At 40.5% G+C, this 20353-nt stretch overlaps 1 protein-coding gene across 1 annotated transcript; it reads right to left on the reverse strand.

Annotated features, from left to right (window-relative positions):
* Positions 1–2325: 2325 nt before the first annotated feature.
* FAM50A (family with sequence similarity 50 member A) lies at positions 2326–20353 on the reverse strand. Its single transcript, XM_070741336.1, is given in 16 exon segments — positions 2326–2510; positions 6428–6538; positions 7589–7615; positions 7617–7660; positions 7871–7898; positions 7901–7921; positions 9175–9229; positions 10534–10610; positions 11992–12053; positions 13314–13380; positions 13531–13607; positions 13754–13890; positions 15981–16080; positions 16221–16305; positions 19132–19257; positions 20162–20353. Coding segments are annotated over 15 exon segments (1011 nt in total). The 5' UTR covers positions 19243–19257; positions 20162–20353; the 3' UTR covers positions 2326–2501.

The following is a 20353-nucleotide window of genomic DNA, read 5'->3' on the forward strand; positions in this document are numbered from 1 at the left end:
GCACAGAGATGATAATTCTAGATAATGGGGCAAAAAAAATTTGTATTAGGATGCAATACAATGCCCATATTAAACAAGTTTCTCCCAATGGCATCATTTGCTTGGGCACAGGTTTTTAATGCAGGGCACAGGGTTTTAATGCAGGGCAACGCTTTTTAACCAAATGCAGTGTAATCCCATGATTGTATCACACAGTTGTGACATTGTAGCAGGTGATTAGGAAATCACTTTAATTCCATATGGCTGAAAACCCTGCATTTTTTTAAGTAAAAAAACTAGTTTTTTCTTTGCCTTACCATTTGATGATGATTGATGAAAGTAAATACTGTATTTTTCAGACTATAAGACGCACCGGTGTGTAAGATGTGCCACAATTTCAGAGGTAAGTAGGGGAAAAACGGGTTTTGGCCTCCCCGGCTCCCAGGAGCATTCTGCAAGCCTCCCAAATCCTCTGCATACCCCGTTTTTTTGCAAAAATTGATCCATTTTTCACAAAATGGGGGTGTTTTCACCTTCTCCCAACTCCTAGCAGCAATCTGCAGGCTTCCCAAACCCTCTGCACCCCATTTTTTGCAAAAACAGATCCATTTTCTACCCATTTTTTGTGAAAAACAGCCAGTTTTTCCACCTTTCCCCCCAAAAAACAGGGGTGTTCGGGGGCACTTTCCAGGCCTCCCAAACCCTCTGCACATCCAATTTTGCAAAAAACAGGCCAAACAGGACGCAGGGGCAGAGCTTCTGGAAGCCCAAAATGGCTGTATTCAGTGTATAAGATGCAGCAACATTTCCACCCTTTTATACTCCAAAAAAATATGGTACTTCATGTGCTTTATTTCCCCAACTGTTTAACTGAGTTTTTAAAAACTCAGAACATATCTAAACATTTTTTTTAAAGGCAACTGACCATGATGATGTAAATCCACTTAGCAGTAATTGGCTAATCTGTACCAAAGTCAACAGAGAGCTAGATCATGCCAGACTTTTGTTCTGTGTTTCACACTGAAATTAATGGGGGAGGGGGGAATTGGGAGAGGTTTATCAGAAATTGGGTGGGGGGGCTTTGGATCTAACAGTTCTATAGCTCCTACCAGTGTATCCCTAGCCAACTGCCAAAGTATCTTCTTTGTTTTCTGAGACTGAGCTTTCTTGATGATCAAGAGGACAGGGTGAAAAAGTCAGTGTCACTTTTCATCTGAGGAAATTCAACGGTGGAGGTCTACATAATTGCAGACTTCCACCAATTAAGAGTTCCACAACCCATTTTTTGTAACCTTCCATATTAAAATGTTATTTTAATTGTGATTCCACTGGTGAGACCACATTTGGAATACTGTGTTTACTTCTGGAGACCTCACATACAAAAAGATATTGATAAAATTGAATGGGTCCAAAGACGGGCTACAAAAACGGTGGAAGGTCTTAAGCATAAAACGTATCAGGAAAGACTTCATGAACTCAATCTGTAAAGTCTGGAGGACAGAAGGAAAAGGGGGGACATGATTGAAACATTTAATTATGTTAACGGGTTAAATAAGGTTCAGGAGAGAAGTGTTTTTAATAGGAAAGTGAACACAAGGACAAGGGGGCACAATCTGAGGTTAGTTTGGAGAAAGTTCAGAAGCAACCTGAGAAAATATTGTTTTACTGAAAGAGTAGTAGATGCTTGGAACAAACTTCTAGCAGACATGGTTGGTAAATCCACAGTAACTGAATTTAAACATGCCTGGGATAAACATATATCCATCCTAAAATAAAATACAGGAAATAGTATAAGGGCAGACTAGATGGACCATGAGGTCTTTTTCTGCCGTCAATTTTCTATGTTTCTAATTATGTGTGGGTTTTTTTAAAAAAATCTACAATAAAGCAGTATAAAAATATAAAATGACCGGTTCTGAAATGTTATTTTTTTATTTTTTTACCAGTAAACGAACTGCCTAGATTTTGAAAATACTACCCTACACTTTAGATTCCAAGCCTTACTGCTGAAAGCATTTTCCAGTATCAATTTAGGTCTCAAACCGAATTTTAACTGGGTGGCTTTAGCGCTGAATTCTCAGATCTTATATAAGAACATAAGAAGAGCCAGGCTGAATCGGGCCAAAGCCCATCCATCCTAGCATTCTGCGTCACACAGTGGCCCACCAATTGTCCATGGCGATCTCGAGCAGAAAGAGTAGGTAAACTCCTCCCTTTCCCTTGACCCCCAACAAATGGTACTCAAGGGAATCCTGCCTGCCTCAACCAACATAGAGGCGGCACATGGACATCCGTTTCAATAACCAACTTACAAGCTATGAATAACTCTAGGACCAATATTGCCACTTTAGGGTTGGGAAAAAGCAAAGGTTTATTTCACTGAAGGATGGTACAAATATGGGACAAGGCATAATTGGAGAGGTGGGAGGTCTAGAAATATCGCAGGAGATGTAGAGTGGCAAAAGCCACATTTCACACACACACACACACACAGAGTATCAGGAGCTCCAACAGTTGGTGGCTCAGCGGATCTGTGGAGGAAGGGAAGGGTAGAGAAAAAGTGTTATTCCTGCCCCAGACTAGTCTCATTATCTCAGCAATTTGCTACCTCTGGTCCCTGGACAACCAGAGTAAATGCTCTCTGCCTCTAAGTGCCCTCCTTGCTTAGTTTAATATAGTGGCTTATGATGATTATACAGCAACAAAATTAGTAATAGAGAGGATGTGGAATGACCTCACAGACCACAGCAATAAACATGAGAGAAGAAATTATGCTCAAGGACAAGGCCGTGGGCTTGCGGGTTAAAAAATCATCATTTTTGCTGACAACCGGAGAAGTAATCTAGCAAGAAACCAAACCTACGTATAGTCACAAGCCATCAGTGGAATACAGTTATGAGAGGAGCTTTGGCTGCATCGGTAGCAGCTCTCTCTGGAGTGCTCTACCAGTTCTCCTCAATTTATGACCACAGTTGGGCCAGGAATTTTGGTTGCTAAGTGATGCAGTCCATAGATGAGTCATCCAATATTTACGAGCAGTTTTACTGAGGTCGTTAAGTGGATGCCAAGGCCGTTAAGTAAATCCAGCATTCCTAATGTGACTTTGCTTGTTGAAAGCCAGCTGGGAAGACTGAAAACCGTGATCGCTTGACTGCAGGATGCTGCGACTGTTGTCAATGTGAGCCAGTTGCCTGGTGCCCAAATTGTGATCACCTGACCATGGGGATATGGTGAAACGGATGTCATTTGTTCCCAGGCCATCATAAATTTTGAACCGTCATTAAACAAATGGTCATTAAGTTAAGAGGCTTTAACACAAAGCTGCTTTTTGAGAAGGAAGATTCACAAGGAATAACTGGTGCAACGCTATTGGAGGATGATAGTTGTTACAACCATGTGAAACTGATTTTGTGGATGCTACGGTGGCTACCATGTTTCTGGTTTAAAACTCTGAGCTTAACCTCCTGTGCGGCTTGGTTCTCAGGTAGTTTCAGAACTGTGTGCAAGCTGAACCTACCTACCCTGTTCATTTTGTGAAAACATGGATACTATGGATACTTTCTCTTTGGAAAGGTGGCTGGGGCCAGGAGACAGAATTTGGTAGAGCTGCTTCCTCTAGGGTAGCTTCTAGCGGTCCAAATGCCACCTCCCCCACTGTCGTTTTGAGAAGGGGAGATGTTCTATGACGCTTTCAGGGCCTGATGCTGGATGGCCTGCTTGGTTGCGTTGGACACCAGTGGCCAATATTGGATTGGGTACTGTTGTCATGACTTTCATTGGTTTTATACCTAATTTTAATGTTTTCATTATTTTATTGCATACTATATATTCAGCACTACCTGAAGTTGAATGAAAGGGGGTAGTACATAAACACCATAAATAAAACGAACAGATAAATAAATAAAATCACTCCTCCATTGAAGTTCAGACCCTGAAATACTGTAGTTCCTTGGAGTTATCTGCACATACTGTATGTTTTGTTTTTTGTTTTTAAAAAGGGTCAATGGATGGCTTTATTTGAATTATTTTTATAGATACAATTGTGTGTCTATTTCAATTGCAGAATACACCTGTTCAATCAAATATAGCATATGCAACGTGGCCCTTAAATTCTTCGTGCCTCATTTGCCTCCAAAATAATAATACAACATTGTCTAACAGTGGGAGGCAGAGGGCACAATCAATTGTTTCAGAGTTGCTCTCAGCATTGTTTGGGCACCCAATCCATTTCAAATCGCTTCTGGAAATGGAAATGCAAGGCCTAAATGTTATGCTGTTTGTCTTCAGCACTTGTTAGAATGCCACGAAATTTCCATTCACTCAAATCTCTATGAAATGTATCAGATTGCATGACCAGAACAGAGAAACATGCAGACAGACAGACAGACGGATGAATCCTGCTGCTAGGGAAGAGCCATCAGGCAGAGGAAAGTCCATAGGCTGGACCTTCTCTTCTAGGTTTAATGTGCACAGACCAGAATCTGCTCCACAGAAGTGACTCCAGGAGAGACAAAAGATCTATGATTTGGCTGCAGAAATCTCTGACTCATATGAAGTGTAAGGTCTGTGGTTCTTCCTACTTTTATAATGGTCAAAGATTCTTTTAAGTTCCTCACATTTTGAAGGCGGGGGGGAGGCAAAAATCACTTCATGAAATGGAGAGTCACTTCACTTCATGAAACGAGATGAACCTGCCCTTCAGAAGGTGTGTGTGGGGGACCCTCCTTTCTTCTTCACCCAGGCAAGGGAAAGCACATTTTAGGCAGGAGTTGGGAGGTGAAAATTCTGCCAGATACGGAGGGCAAGTGGAAAGCATCATCCAATATTCTGTATGTGGCAGCCTTTCAGGATTTAAGGATTAGACCCGTGCTCATATTTAAGAGCGAGAAGAGGCCTCCTTTCTTTGACCTAGAAAAGCAAATGGCAGCAATCCAATTACTATGCAAGCAGCTGCGCCATAGATTAGGCCTAATTTTTAAATCAATAAGAAATGAAGCTTTCTGCCAGAAATACACTGTCCACTTAGGTCTTGGTGTATTATTGTATTACTACAGTGTTCAGAAGGGACATAATCCACTAGGATCGCAGAATCCTCAGATCGAAAGCTCTCGTTTGGACCATCAAGTCTAACCCGCTGGTCAAGGCAAGAATCCAACTGGAAATGTCCCAGATAGATGGACCTCTGGTCTTGGCTTGAACGTATTCAATTAAGGGGACCCACCTCTTTTCTGAGAAACATTTCGGCTATTGAACTGCCTTACTGTCAGAAAGGGCTGTGGTTTTTTTTTACAACATCCACTCAACATCTGCTTTCCTGTAACTTCAACCCAACATTCAGGGTTCTGCACTCAGAAATGGAGTGGGTCTTGACCTTCTGGGTCACATCCTTTCAAGAATTTGAGCAGCACTATCAGAACTGGGCACCATACCTGAGGTGGGCTCTGTGGCTGGGATAAGGAAGACAATTTGTCACCTCCTGATATTGCTAAGCTATTGCACGCACCAGCCTGACCCAAGGCGATGCTGGATGGCTCCAACTGCAATTAGATTCCATCATCTTTTGCCCTAAGAAATGTTCTTTTACAAGCCTCATTAATGCTCCCATCTCAAGCTGTTTCCACATTTTTCAATGTTGCGCAGGCAGGAGAGTTTAACCTGGATCTTTCTCACAACTGAGAAACAATGCAATTTGCATGATTAAATAATAGGGGAAATAGGGCGAAACCCGTATGATTTCTGTGGAAGCAAGTCAAGTTCTGGAGATAGAAGAGATTGTAAAGAATAGTTTGTTGAGTTGGATGGACGTTACAGGAAAGGGTGATTGGTTGGAAAGGGTGCAAATGAACTTGATTGTCACTTTCCCCCCCTGATATATATATTTACTAAGTCTGCACTACTTCTCATCGTTCCCATCACCCATCTCCTCCAACAAATGGCTGTATGACTGTAACTTCGTTGCTTGTATACTTACAATTTATATTGATGGTCCCTAATATGATTGGATTGCTTATTTGTACCTGGACTATCATTAAGTGTTGTACCTTATGATTCTTGATGAATGTATATTTTTTTTTATACACTGAGAGCATATGCACCAAGACAAATTCCTTAGGTGTCCAATCACACTTGGCCAATAAAATTCTATTCAATTCAATTCTATTCTATATAGCACAGGCAGAAAAACAATGGCTTATCTTTCAGACATATTACGTGTGAAATCTATGTATCTGCAAGGTAATACACAAAATGTATAACTGCAAGCATTTTGAATATTGATCCAAAATATGTTGTTGTTTTCTATTGTTTTAAAGGTGTTTTAATATTGTACTTCATAGCTTGAGAATAAAAGTACCGATGTTTATGCTCACTTGACCTTCCCCCGAATGATCCCATCCTCTTTGGACACCACCCCACAACCAAAGGGAGTTCCCTTCCCTTCCCTCCCTACCGTATACTTGTCCCACTTCTTCTCTGGATCGTAAGGCTCCCATCGGCTCGCGGGGAAAATGTGTTTGTTTTTCTCATACCAGCTGCGAAGTACAACTTTACCGGCGTGGGACTGAAGGGAGGTGAGAGAGGAATCAGTAGAAGTTGAAGCACTTGATAAATCACTGCCAAATAATCTTCCCAATCAGCTCAGATGAAAACCATTGAAAGGTGACAGAGACGACTCAAAACAGAAAAAGGGAAGAATTTGCCCAGTGCAGATCATGGGAACAAATTCTTTCTGTTAGCTTGCCTCTTAGCTACTGGATCAATTAGGGTATAAACCATACCTTTCACAGTTGGCTGGGGTTATGGATAATTCTAGATAGCACCAGATTGGGAAAGGCCAATTATTGAAATTATACAACATCAGCATTTATCGACTTCTCCCCCACCCCTCAATTCTAATATTTAAGACTCTATTCCCTAATGGTTGTCACTTTCTAATGCTTAGGAATCTATTTCCAAGTTGTTTGTCACTAACATTTGACCATGTCACGCTGAATATTGCCAGCCTCAGAGACATTTATTAATTAAAGAGTTAACTGTGTGTGCTTTATTAAGTTCCTCCTATTATGATGTAATATCCTGCCAAATCTAACATCACTTCCTTCTTCTTCATCCAAAAACTCCATTCTCTTTTCTATCCACCATCATGTAAGACGTATTTGTTATGTTGTCCACCGAGACATGTTTTATTTTCTACTTCTATAATAAAAGAAATTTTGTTTTGAACAAATGACTAAAAGCTTCTATCCATCGCCTCCACAGTAATTAAGGTTCTAACGGACTTTAATAATTTACAGTACCGCGACAGACCAGTGGTTGGCTTTTGAGATTTGATGGATAGAATGATACCCTGTTTTCCCCCAAATAAGACATCCCCCAAAATAAGCCCAATCAAGCTTTTGAGTGCATGGCAATAAAGCCAAGCACTTATTTCAGGGTTCAAAAAATATATAAGAAAGGATCTTACTTTGGGGGGGGGGGGGGGACGGTATGTGTCTGGATAACAGCAAAAAATAGCAACCGGATGTCAAGGTCATCTGTATTTCTTTTCTCTTTTTTTGCAATGGGTGGTCCTCTCAGCAAAAAGGCTTTCAGAACCAACTCTTTTCCTCACCTCATCTTTTTCCACTGTTGCATCACATCAACAGCCGGACATCATCATGGACATCGAAATTGAAGAGCGGACCTGAATTAGGGAGATCACATATGAGGGAGGAGAGATTTACAGAGCAACTGGGCTCCCATTTCAAGGTCTGGATTTTTCCCTTCTCGTTCCAGCCAGGATAAAAGTTCAGCCCAGTCTAAATAGCAGCACCCCTTCGTGTCCCCCTGCCCTCAACCTCCCAGGGGGCTTCAAAAGACAAAAAGGAAGGGGGAACAAAAAGAAGACACTCACCGCTTTTCCCTCGAGCCCTTGGTGACAATGAAAATCATAGAAGCTGTGGTGCTGGATGGGCAGAAGAAAAGGGTTTTGAGGAAGAACATCACAAGAAGATCCCCCCACCACCCACCAAACCTGAGCAAGCCACTTGGGAGTCACTACGTTTAAAGAGAGGGCAGCTGCTACAACGAGCACTGAAAGTGGGACAAAAGCCACCCACAGGGATTGAAACAAACAAGTCTGGCCCTCAAATCCTACGCAGCGTGGAGGAGACACCGCACTTCTTTTTTCTTCCTTCCCAAGCAAAACTCGAACTGACTTGCTTTTTTTCCCAGCTAAGCACTCACCTTTGCCCATTTCAATTTGGATACTTGGTTTGGGAGATGGCTCTCTCTCTCTCTCTTTCTCTCTCTTAAAGTCCATTGTTCCCAGAGTGGGCACGGAGCTTATTCCTATTTGGAATTAAGAAGCACTGGTGCTTTGAAAACTCCCCATTGGTCCCAAAGGCAATGGGGATTGGGGCTAGCACAACTATAAAAATATAGTGGCAAAATATCCAGATTTTTTTTTGGGGGGGGGGGGGGGGTTGGTTTTCTATGAGATGCCATGAAGTGTTCAAATTTGTTGTTCAAGTTCACCAAGGGGCTTTTATTAATTAAATAAATAAAAATAAAATAAAATTAAATACCTCCTGCAAACATTGTCCATGGTTTACCTTAAATGGAACTCTCCCTTCTGCACTTATCCCCTACTTGAGACCGAATCATTTTTGTAGTGCTAGAGGGAGGTTCCAATCCCTTCCTCTTGTAGCCTGGGAATTAGATCTACTGATCCAGAACTTCTAGATCACTGTGGCATTGGCATAATAGGGCATAAGAGCAAAGTTGAGAAACACTGGAGGGTTGCAGGAACTGACATGGCCAGGCTAGTGAAAAGAAGGACCCATGTTCCAATACTTGAGGGGTTGCCACATAGAGGAGGGGGTCAGACTGTTTTCAAAGGCACCAGAAGGCCAGACAAGGAATAATGGATCGAAACTGACCAAGGAGAGATTCAACCTGGAAATAAGGAGGAACTTTCTGACAGTGAGAGTGATCAACCAGTGGAGGAACAGCTTGCCTGCAGAGGTTGTGAGAGCTTCAACACTTGAGACTTTCAAGAGGAGATTGGACGGCCATTTGTCTAAAATGGTGTAGGAACTCTTGCTTGAGTGGAAGGTTGGACTAGATGATCTACAAGGTCCCTCCCAACTCTAGTGATTCAATCTAATCTAATGCCGGTGGCTTTAGATTAGACTGGACATGGAGTCTTCTACTTACATGTGGGATGATGAGATCTTCCTTGATGTACATAAGCTGCTCCACGCCGGCTGACCTGCAGGGAAAGATGCACACTTTTAGCCTCCCAGCCTTCCTGCAGATGCATCAAATATTTTGGGCTCATGTGGCTACTGCATGTACAGAGCAGAGAATAGATACTAGATCAGGGGGTGTCAAACTTCATTGTGTGGCGGGCCAGATCGTGATGTGTCGCGATGGAGATTTTTGCCTTTGCAGAGCCGGAATGGGTGTGGCTGCGCAGGATGTATCCTGTCCTAGGCAGGCGTGTTCCCAGCCAAAGAGGACGGGAGAGAGGCAAGGCCCATGAGACCTTGCCGTATTCATCCATTAAAACCTCTCTGGGGATTTCCTGGACAAAAACCTGGACCATAACATCTTTCAGTTCAGCCAGCCTGGAAGACACCTGAATGGTCTGGCTGAACTTCCAAGTCACAAGAGGTTTGTGCCACGAATGAAACACAACCACATTTTCTGACTTGTGCACACCTGAGTCTCTGAAAAGAAGATGGCTAAGGATATATTCCTTCTCAGGTTTGCTGACTTTTCCAATGCGCATCAGCGTTACAGGTCAGTGCTGCCGATTCTCACTTACCATCAACATTAAATATTGGCATGCTTCATGTATGAGCAAGTCCTCGGCTTACAACCACAATTGAGCCTAAAATTTCGGTTGCTAAGTGAGACAGTGGTGGGTTTTGCTCCATTTTATGACCTTCCTTGCCAGAGTTGTTAAGTGATTCACTGCAGTTAAGTTAGTCACAGGGTTGTTTGCAGTGTTTCCCAACCATGGCAACTTGAAGATATTTGGACTTCAACTCCCAGAATTCCCCAGCCAGCGTTCGCTGGCTGGGGAATTATGGGAGTTGAAGTCCAAATATCTTCAAGTTGCCAAGGTTGGGAAACAGTGGTTTAAGGGAATCTGGTTTCCCCATTGACTTTGCTTCTCAGAAGATCACGTGACCCAGAGGAAATACAACTGTCATTAAATATGAACCAATTGCCAAGCGTGTCTGAATTTTGTTCGTGTGACCACAGGGGCGCTGCAATGGTTGCTAAGTGTGAAAAATGGCCATGTCCCTTTTTTTCAGCGCAGTTGTAACTTTGAATGGTCATTAAACGAACTGTTGTAGTGACTTCTGAGTTTAAACAAAAAAAGAATTTCCCCATTGCAATCGATGAGGATGATACCATCAGTTGGCACAAGGCCAGGATCTGTCTAGCAGGGCTAACGGTAATATTCACCAGATGGTAACAACTTGCACTCACAAATGAATGCAAATTGAAACGAATTCTCCTCAGCCAGCCGCACGGAAAGTAAAACTCCACAAAGCCCTTTACCGAAGTTCACTGAAGTCCTTGCGCAAGATCTCCAGGGCCTTTTGTAGGAACTGCTGTATGGTGTTGCCCTTCTTCATCTACACTGAGGGAAAAGAAGAGCCAGTTGGGAATGGATTTCTCTCAGACAACCCCCAAAACTAAAACCTCACACTGTTCTCTTCAGAGTCACATTTCTTAATTTACTTCATTTCATCCCAGAATCTCAAGGAAATATTTATTTGTTTGACTTATATGCCTCCCAATCCCACGGGACTCGGGAATCTATTTTTCATTTTATACTCAATAAATACATGATCATGAAATCCTGGCTAGTATAAGAATGATAACTCATCTATGCTTCCACTTTCATGCCTATGTGGAAAGTGGAATTTGGAACATTCCAGAACTAGTCTGACATTCTACACATTCAGACAACCTGTGAGTAATTTATATCTCCCCCCCCCCCTCACTCCCACATGTTTATTTATATAAAAGATTTAGAAGCCTGGCCTTTGACCGAAAGATTAGTCAGTGAAACCTTCACCAGAGGGTGTTTTTTCTTTAGAGAGGTTAGAGGTTAAAGGGGACAATTGTTTATATGGAGGATTTAAAAAAAAGTTTTAGTGTGGAACAAAAACGACAAAAGAAATGTTTCCCTTCCTGGCCTGTAAGTATTTGAGGTTATACTGCTAGGTGGAAACAATTGTGGGCCTGGTGACTCTTATGATGAGAGACAACTGGGTACCACATTTTAGCACAACAGTATTTAAAAAAACAAAAACTATGATGCACTGCACATCTGACAGCCAGTTTGATCTAGTGATTGAGGCTCCTGGTTAGAAATCAGGAGACCGTGAGTTCTAATCCCACCGTAGGCAGGAAAGCTGCTGGAGGTCTTTGGGCCAGTCACACTCTCTTAGCCCAATGCAACTCACAGGAATGCTATTGTGGGGAAAACAGGAAGGAGTATTAAATATGTTCACTGCCTTACGTTATTTATAAAATAATAAAGGCAGGAGATAGATAGATAGATAGATAGATAGATAGATAGATAGATAGATAGATAGATAGATTAGATAGATAGATTAGACAGACAGACAGACAGACTAGATAGATAGATAGATTAGATAGACAGACAGACAGACTAGATAGATAGATAGATAGATAGATAGATAGATAGATAGATAGATAGATAGATAGATAGATAGATAAGACAGACAGACAGATCAATCTATTTTCTGTCTTAAACTAAGAATGAACAAAGCTGAACACTTGATGGAATGCCAAACAGCTATGGAGTATTATTTTGCATCAGCCATTTTAAGAAGCTGGTCCAGGACACAGAATACATAAAGATGGTCAAGACAATAAAAATCAGGTTACGGTATAGTCCTTGTATCCTAGACGCAAGCATTAAAACCACTCATTTGTTTTCCAAAGCTGAGAACAGAATCCAAGCAGGCTGGCAGCAAAGCTCACCTTCACCGTTCGGCGGTGCCCGGAGCCATCCCAGTAACTGAACGTGATCTCAATTTCTTCACCTGGCCAAAAACAAAGAAAGAAAATAATTAAAGGGATGGGAGACTCCTCTCTTTAAACACAATCATAACTGTCACACACACCCTTGTCATCTCCTGCCTCACACATCCCAGTGGCCGGTTAGGTTCCACAGAGTTGGCCTTCTCCAGGTCCCGTCAGCTAAGCAAGGTCGGCTGGCAGGGCCTAGAGACAGAGCCTTCTCTGTGGGTGCCCTAGCCCCCTGGAACCAACTCCCCCCCCCCCCCCCGAGATCCACACTGCCCCACCCCTTGGCCTTTTGTAAGGTTTTAAAAACTTACCTTTGCCAACAAGTCTGGGGCCATTAAGCTTAACATCTTGCTCCAGTTGAGTATGATTGGAATTAGAATGATTATGAATATATATATATACAGTGTTCCCTCGATTTTCGCGGGTTCGAACTTCGCGAATAGCCTATACCACGGTTTTAAAAAAAATATTAATTAAAAAATACTTTGCGGTTTTTTTCCTATGCCACGGTTTTTCCCACCTGATGATGTCATTCGTCATCGCCAAACTAATAATTTTTGCAAATAAATAACAAAAAAATAATAATTATTGTTAATAAATAATTATGTTTATAACTATCAGGATCACTAAGTGTCTTATTCAATGATGAGTACCAGTAATAATGGTGAGTAAATGGTTGTTAAGGGAATGGGAAATGGTAATTAAGGGGTTTAAAGTGTTAAGGGAAGGCTTGTGATACTGTCCATAGCCAAAAATGGTGTATTTACTTCCGCATCTCTACTTCGCGGAAATTCGACTTTCGCGGGCAGTCTCGGAACGCATCCCCCGCGGAAATCGAGGGAACACTGTATATATTCATTCATTCATTCATTCAATTTTTATGCCGCCTTTCTCCTTAGACTCTGGATGGCTTACAACATGTTAGCAATAGCACTTATTAACAGAGCCAGCATATTGCCCCTACAAATCCGGGTCCTCATTTTACCCACCTCGGAAGGATGGAAGGATGAGTCAACCTTGAGCCGGTGGTGAGATTTGAACCGCTAACCTTCAGATCTACAGTCAACTTCAGTGGCCTGCAGTACAGCACTCTGCCTGCTGCGCCACCCTGGCTCTTGGGGTTTTAATATTACTTTTAGTTTGGGTTTCTTCTACTATATTCTGTACCGTATTTCATTCCCATTTTTGTAAGCCGCCCTGAGGCTGCGGAGAAGGGCGGCATAGAAATCCAACCAACCAAATAAATAAATAAAGCTCCACTTTCCATCACTCACTCTTGATCTTTTCTTGTTTCCCCTCCCATTCTTGGCGAAGCTCTTCACGCAGGCGGTTTTCTTCTTCCTGAAATCCAGGATGTGGGAAAGAAAAGGATGAAGCAATCTGTGGCCCTCCAGATTCTGGCAAAGTATAACTCTCAGCCTCCATCGCTCTTAACTGTTGTAGTTTATGAGAATTAGTCAGCATCACCTGCAGGACAAGCAGTTGCCATACCTCACGGTCACGGTCAGGGAGGAAGCTAGTGTCCACATCTGGGTTCTTCCCAAGCTTCTTCTTTTTGGGAGGCAACTCTAAGAGAAGCAGGAGAATCGTGTATGAAGGAGGAGCTAACATTCTGTTGATTGAATTCAACAGTGGCTGCCATACACTTCCCTCCCCTGCTATTGCTATCATCGGCTTCGATTTCTGCCAGTGCTTCCAGCCTACGCCTCCTCACCTTCTCGTTCCAATTCTGCTTCCTCATCTTCTTCCTCAACATCCTCTTCCTCCTCTTCATCCAGAGTAAAGGACAAGCTTGAGATCTTACGTTTTTGCTCCTGCTTCCGTTCCCGCTCCCGCATCCGTTCCAATTTTCTATGAGAAGGAAATTAAAAAATCGGTTTTGGCATGAAATGCACACTTGAGAGTGCTCTTACAAGGTTTCTGAGAAAGGCAAGAGTGTTGAAAAAAGCATAAGACCACTGAAAGGGAGGGGGAAAAACCTGAAATAAAAGTTATTCAACCTTATTTCTTAGCAGGAGAAGGAAGGGAACTTTTTAAAAGAACTGTTACGCTATACAAAGCAATAGTGTATAGTTGGTTACACTGACATTGAGAGAAACTGACTTTCAAGGCCAATGTGACTTATTACTATGACAGTATTCAAACACTATTTGGACAAATCATGCAATGGTTATACAGTGGTACCTCTACTTACGAACTTAATTCATTCCGTGACCAGGTTCTTAAGTAGAAAAGTTTGTAAGAAGAAGCAATTTTTCCCATAGGAATCAATATAAAAGCAAATAATGCATGCGATTGGGGAAACCACAGGGAGGATGGAGGCCCCGTTTCCTCCCAGGAGATTCCTAGAGGGGCCCCACAGAGGCTTCTCCCCACCTTTTCTGGCTCTGTTTCTTCCCAGGAGATTCCTAGAGAGGCCCCACAGAGGCTTCTCCCTGCCATTTCTGGTTATAGTTTTGGAGGCTCGGGTTTGTAAGTGGACAATGGTTCTTGAGAAGAGGCAAAAGAATCTTGAAAACTCGTTCTTATCTAGAAAAGTTCATAAGTAGAGGCGTTTGTAGGTAGAGGTACCACCGTATTCAGATTTAAGTATGTCATTCTCAAACTGTTGACATTTCCCCACATTTAGGAGATTATTGTTTGATGAAACATTTCCTTATTTTATTAGTGATATTCATTCAGTTCTTAAAATAACACTTCAATAAACCAAATTACAAACGAAGGGAAACTGTACACAAAGGACTGATAAGAGTTCAAAATTATTCTTATAATTAAAAAAAGAGATGACCGCTATCATGAAATGTCTCTATTCTAAAGTCGGTGAAGAGTGGCCTGGAAACTTTGTAGCTGATGTAAGAATATCGTGTTAGATAAAATAGAAGATCTGCCTATTTCAACATATTCATTTAGAACTCTTGTCCAAACTATCCCTGGGATGTTGACAGGAAAAGCATGAAGACAAACACATAATCTTTGGAGTTTCCTTGATTGTTCTGTTATTTAGTCAAATCGTTTAAAAATTCATTCTAGGGTAGTTTAATTAATTAATTTATTTATTTATTAATTTATTTATTTATTGGATTTGTATGCTGCCCCTCTCCGCAGACTCGGGGCGGCTAACAACAGTAATAAAACAGTATATGACAATAATCCAATACTAAAAACAGTTAAAAACCCATTATTATAAAAACCAAACATACATACAGACATACCATGCATAAAATTGTAAAGGCCTAGGGGGAAAGAGTATCTCAGTTCCCCCGTGCCTGGCGGCAGAGGTGGGTTTTAAGCAGCTTAAGAAAGGGAAGGAGGGTGGGGGCAGTTCTAATCTCTGGGGGGAGTTGGTTCCAGAGGGCCGGGGCCGCCACAGAGAAGGCTCTTCCCCTGGGTCCTGCCAAGCGACATTGTTTAGTTGACAGGACCCGGAGAAGACCCACTCTGTGGGACCTACCTGGTCGCTGGGTTTCATGCAGCAGAAGGCGGTCCCTGAGATAACCTGGTCCGGTGCCATGATGGGCTTTATAGGTCATAACCAACACTTTGAATTGTGACCAGAAACTGATCAGCAACCAATGCAGACTGCGGAGTGTTGGTGTAATTCACTAGATAGTAAATTTCATAAATTTGGAGGCATGAAAATCACATTTTATCACATGTCCTAATCCTACTGTCCTTCATTCTTCTTAAGGGCCTCACATGTTCACACACACACACACACACACACACACAAATAGTTTTATCAAAATAGATAAACTGGTTCTCCCCAGATGTTTTGAGCTCCAATTACTCCAAATCAGCACATCTGATATGAAGAGATAGTGTAAGCTATGGGTAAAAACAGCTGAAAGATGCAAGGTTGCCCAATCCCAAGTAATGGAAGCTATTCTCCAAGACCCCAAGTTATCCTGCCCAGAATTTCATGCACACACTCACAAACTTACAGTTGTAATTCTTTGGACTGTTCCTTTTTGGCTAGCTGCTTCTCCCGTTCCTTTACAAGGGCCTCTTGCTTGGCCTTCATATCATTGAGGGTCACCAAACCTATTGGAAGAAGCTGTGCTGGAAATAGGCCCAAACACTATGCAAGAGTGACGGTAATCCACGCAAACCAAAGAATGGAGGCCAGGGCTTGGGGCCTCTTTGCAAAACACAGGTCACTCTTTAACTACATCCATACTCACCAACGGTGCTAGATTTCAGCTCAGCTTCCACTGCATCATAATGAGCAGAGAATTTCTTGTCGATGTTCGACTTCATGATGTTCTCCTGTCAAGGGCAAAAAACAGATCAGTCAGAAGAAGAACTGTAGATCCTGATGACATTTCAGTTCCCATTTTTGGATTCAACCCAGTAAAAAACGGCAAGCATCTTAGGTAGAAAACACAGGGATTCTAATCCATTTGGGCAAATTTCGGAGATTACAACCTAACCACAGAAATCAGGATAGATTACATAATTTTTTTCTATGAATTTCAATTAGCAAGGTAAGTGTTCCTGTGGGGATGGGCAAATTCTCAAGCAGAACATATGGTTGCATATTATATTAGATTGAGTGATAAAAGACCACCAACCAAGATGAGGTGGTGCTTATGAAAACTGAGGAATCCTCAAGAATTACCAAGGCAATCAGGATAAGAAATATTATATGAACAACAGATGTTAGTGTCAAATAGGGGATTTGTTATTGCTTTTGTGAAAAACATATGTCTGGCAAGACAAAGTATTGGGAAAGCACTTATGCGGCAATTATACTTCAACTCCCAGAATTCTAGGTGTTGAAGTCAACAAGTCTTAAAGTTGTCTTAAAATTGTCAAGTTTGAAGTCATCTGAATTACACAGTGAACATAAGGGAGCAAGCTGATAGAAGATGCAGAATTATCTATCATTATCAATATTTGGTAAAAAGTTCACAAGCTGGAATACAGCTTATTACAGTAAAAAAGTAAAAGATTATAGAAATATAAACAGTAAACTAGGTCCTGATGTAAGAGAATGTCAAATCTGTGAATAGCTAGTATGAATATACTACAGTCCTGCAAATCAATCAAAGGAAATAGGTGAGGTGTTCTGAATTGCTATAGTTTGCTCCCCCCAAAAGCTGCAGAATTTTAGCTTTTCTGTTTATAATAAAAATTAAAAAGTGATTAAAATGTAAAACCTCCATATCAGATTTATAACTTTAAATTCTCTCATGCACAAGAGGAACACATGTTACTTAATCCTAAGGATGACATCCACTTACAATTCTGCATGAAACAGCCCAACAGAACACAGTAAGTTATACAGAGACAGGTATCAGCTCAGGCAAAAGTAAAAAAATATGTTTACAATAATTTTATTAAAAATTACAATTAAGAAAATAGAAACTTATACGAACTTAAAAAATAAAAAGTGCAAAACAACAAGAAAGAAAAATAGAAAAGAAAAAATATGAATATAATAAACAAAAACAAAATAAAAATATAAAAGTTGCTTAATTACAAGCATAAACAATTTTAATAACTTATCACCTTTTCTTAAAATACAACAAATGATCTCTTGTTCCAGTATCCCATCTCTTATCTATAAAGCAATCCTTAAAACCTCATTATTTAATCCTGATCAGCAAAAGTCATTTAAGGGTTTTCAGAGATAATAATTCTATTTTAACTTTGATCAGATAAACCAACTTTATATTCCTTTTCTTTTAATAACTTTTATCTTTAGTCCCATCAAATTATATACTACAACTTTTTGTTTTCAAGGATTTAATTGGTATCTTTGTAAATACAATATACAACATACAAAAAGTTATCAAGGGCACTTTTTTAGTTCATTATGTGTATATCTCTTTAGATTATTAAGATATCAGCCAGTTTCATTTGTATGTCCAGTGTAGCATCTTTTGCCATATCATTCTTGTACCCTGTCATTTTTAACTTTTAGATCAGTGTCAATTTTTCTAGTAAATTTTCTAGATTTTCTTTCATAAGGATCAACTGTCTGCAACACTTGTGAGTGATCTCAAGACCTCTCCTTACAAGAGAGGAATTATGAAGAGCAGGTCTACCCACTACTCCTAATTCTGTTCTGATTGTTGTCTCTGTTTTTAGCAGAGCCATCCTCAGTTTGTCATTTCTTCCCCAAAAGTCCAGAAAAAAATTATTCTGCTGCATTAGGAGACTTATATTTAATACAAAAGTCACAAAATAGTTTATGTGCAAAATAATAATAAGAATCCATTGCAGGGGTTTTTAGAAATGTCTTACATCCCTCATCTTTGCTGAAAATGAAGCAAGTGTATTTTATTCAGGAGTACATTTGGGGCAAATTTTCTCTCTCAAAAAGTCAATGAAATGACCACGACATAACCAGAATAGTTTAAACTTGTTCTGCTAGAGAAAAAACATCTAAAAATGGTAAATGACTTGAGAAGATATGAGTATGTTAGACATGATTTTTCAAATAAAAAAGGAAATTTAGAGCAATATTAATATTCTGGAGACTATGAGTAAAATATTCTTAAAAGGTGATCAAAGATGTTTAGGAAGATTAGAAATTTCTTAAAGTCACATTAAGACTAAACATTCAATCATAATAGCTTCACAGAAAAATAAATAGGAAAAAATCATAGGAAGAGTTTCCAATTTGCAAGACACCTCTAAGGACAAGAAAGGTTAAATGTCTGAAGAAGATATGTTATGGAAGAAATATTGTACTTAAATCAGAAACATAACAATCAGCTTAAACCCTGATGTGCTGCATTAATTATCTGAATAAATATTTGGTAACATATCTACTTGCTTTTCTACATATATCATAGAAAACCGAAGCAAAACTACTAAAAAAAAACCCCAACCCTCTCACTTGTTCAAACATGCACTCTTTTTCAGAAACATTCACGATTAACGGTGGAAACGTCTGCTCGTTTGCTTCTGACTACAGGAAAAGAACTTTCTCTCCCATTCCTTCATTAAAAGCTCCACCTTTGCCAGAATGATTCCAAACAAACCCTTATTTCTAAGGAACAACCCCCGTATTCCTTAGCTTTATCTTCTGTAAGAATTAAAAAAACCAGAATTCAAGCTTTATGATTTTTTACTTCTCATCACCTCAGCGATGCGTTGCCTCATTTGTTCCATATGCTCACGTTGCCTCTCTCTCTTCTTCATCAACTGAAGGGCCCGGCCAGCCTCGCTGGCAGCTCCTTTGTACTGTGCCATGATCGCTGATGGGACCTGGAAGGTACAAAACATATTTATTTATTTATTAATGAAATTTGTATCTCATCTGATCCTGAAGGACTCTGGGCGGCTTACAACATATATGAAGCTGCTGTACATTCTCCGACATATATGAAGCTGCTGCCTTCTCCGACAAGCAGCAGCTCTCCAGAAACTAACCCATCTTAATTATTATTATTATTATTATTATTATTATTATTATTATTTATTTGATTTGTATGCCACCCCTTCTCCAAGGACTTGGGGCGGCTTCCAACAACAATACAATTTACAAAAAATCCAATATTAAAACCAGAACATATTAAGAAACCCTTATTAAAAACAATCACACAATTCAGCAAACCATACATAACGCAGGACAGCTGGGGGAATCAATTTCCCCATGCCTGGCGACATAGGTGGGTTTTTATGCTCCTTTTAATGGATGCTGCATCAAACTTGGGATTGGGTGCCTGTAAAAGCAGATGATCCACCACTGATCATCAGTGGTAATAGTGAAGTCAACCCATTTAAAACAGAAAGAGATCCAAGGACTGGAAAGTAAAGGGAAGATGTAGGATGAGATATGGGAATTTCTGGATCTGACATAAAAAATGGTGAAAGGAAAAGGGATCCTATGTAAAGAGATGGCCGTGATCCTTGCCTGGTCAAAAAAAAATTTTTTTGTACAATTTTATGCCTCCCAATTCCAGTTGGACTCTGAGTAGCTTACAATAATAACAATAACTACAAAACAACAATATAAATATAGGTTACAATAACGAGCACAATTAAAAAACAATGTAAAAATGCAAATTTTCGGATTGCCCTGGAATTTCTTTCTTTTCCCCCCCCCTCCCCAAATTATGTTTAGAAAAACCTTCTTCTAGCCGCAAATCCCACCGACTGCTTAGCCTACCTGACTCGCACGCACAAGGATAAGACTTGAACTCTAACCTTCCTTATTTTCCTACGATCGGCACAAAACTCGGAAATTCAATCGATTCCCAGCCGGAATTTCCGGTAGAAACGGCTTGTTATCATTATCTATAAATGTTCGGGGGTGGCGGTAGAGAGGTTGTTCTAGCCTCGGCTCCTCTATGGTAAGTTG

The sequence above is a fragment of the Erythrolamprus reginae genome, chromosome 2, assembly GCF_031021105.1.
Source record: "Erythrolamprus reginae isolate rEryReg1 chromosome 2, rEryReg1.hap1, whole genome shotgun sequence".
In the NCBI taxonomy this organism is placed as follows: domain Eukaryota; kingdom Metazoa; phylum Chordata; class Lepidosauria; order Squamata; family Dipsadidae; genus Erythrolamprus; species Erythrolamprus reginae.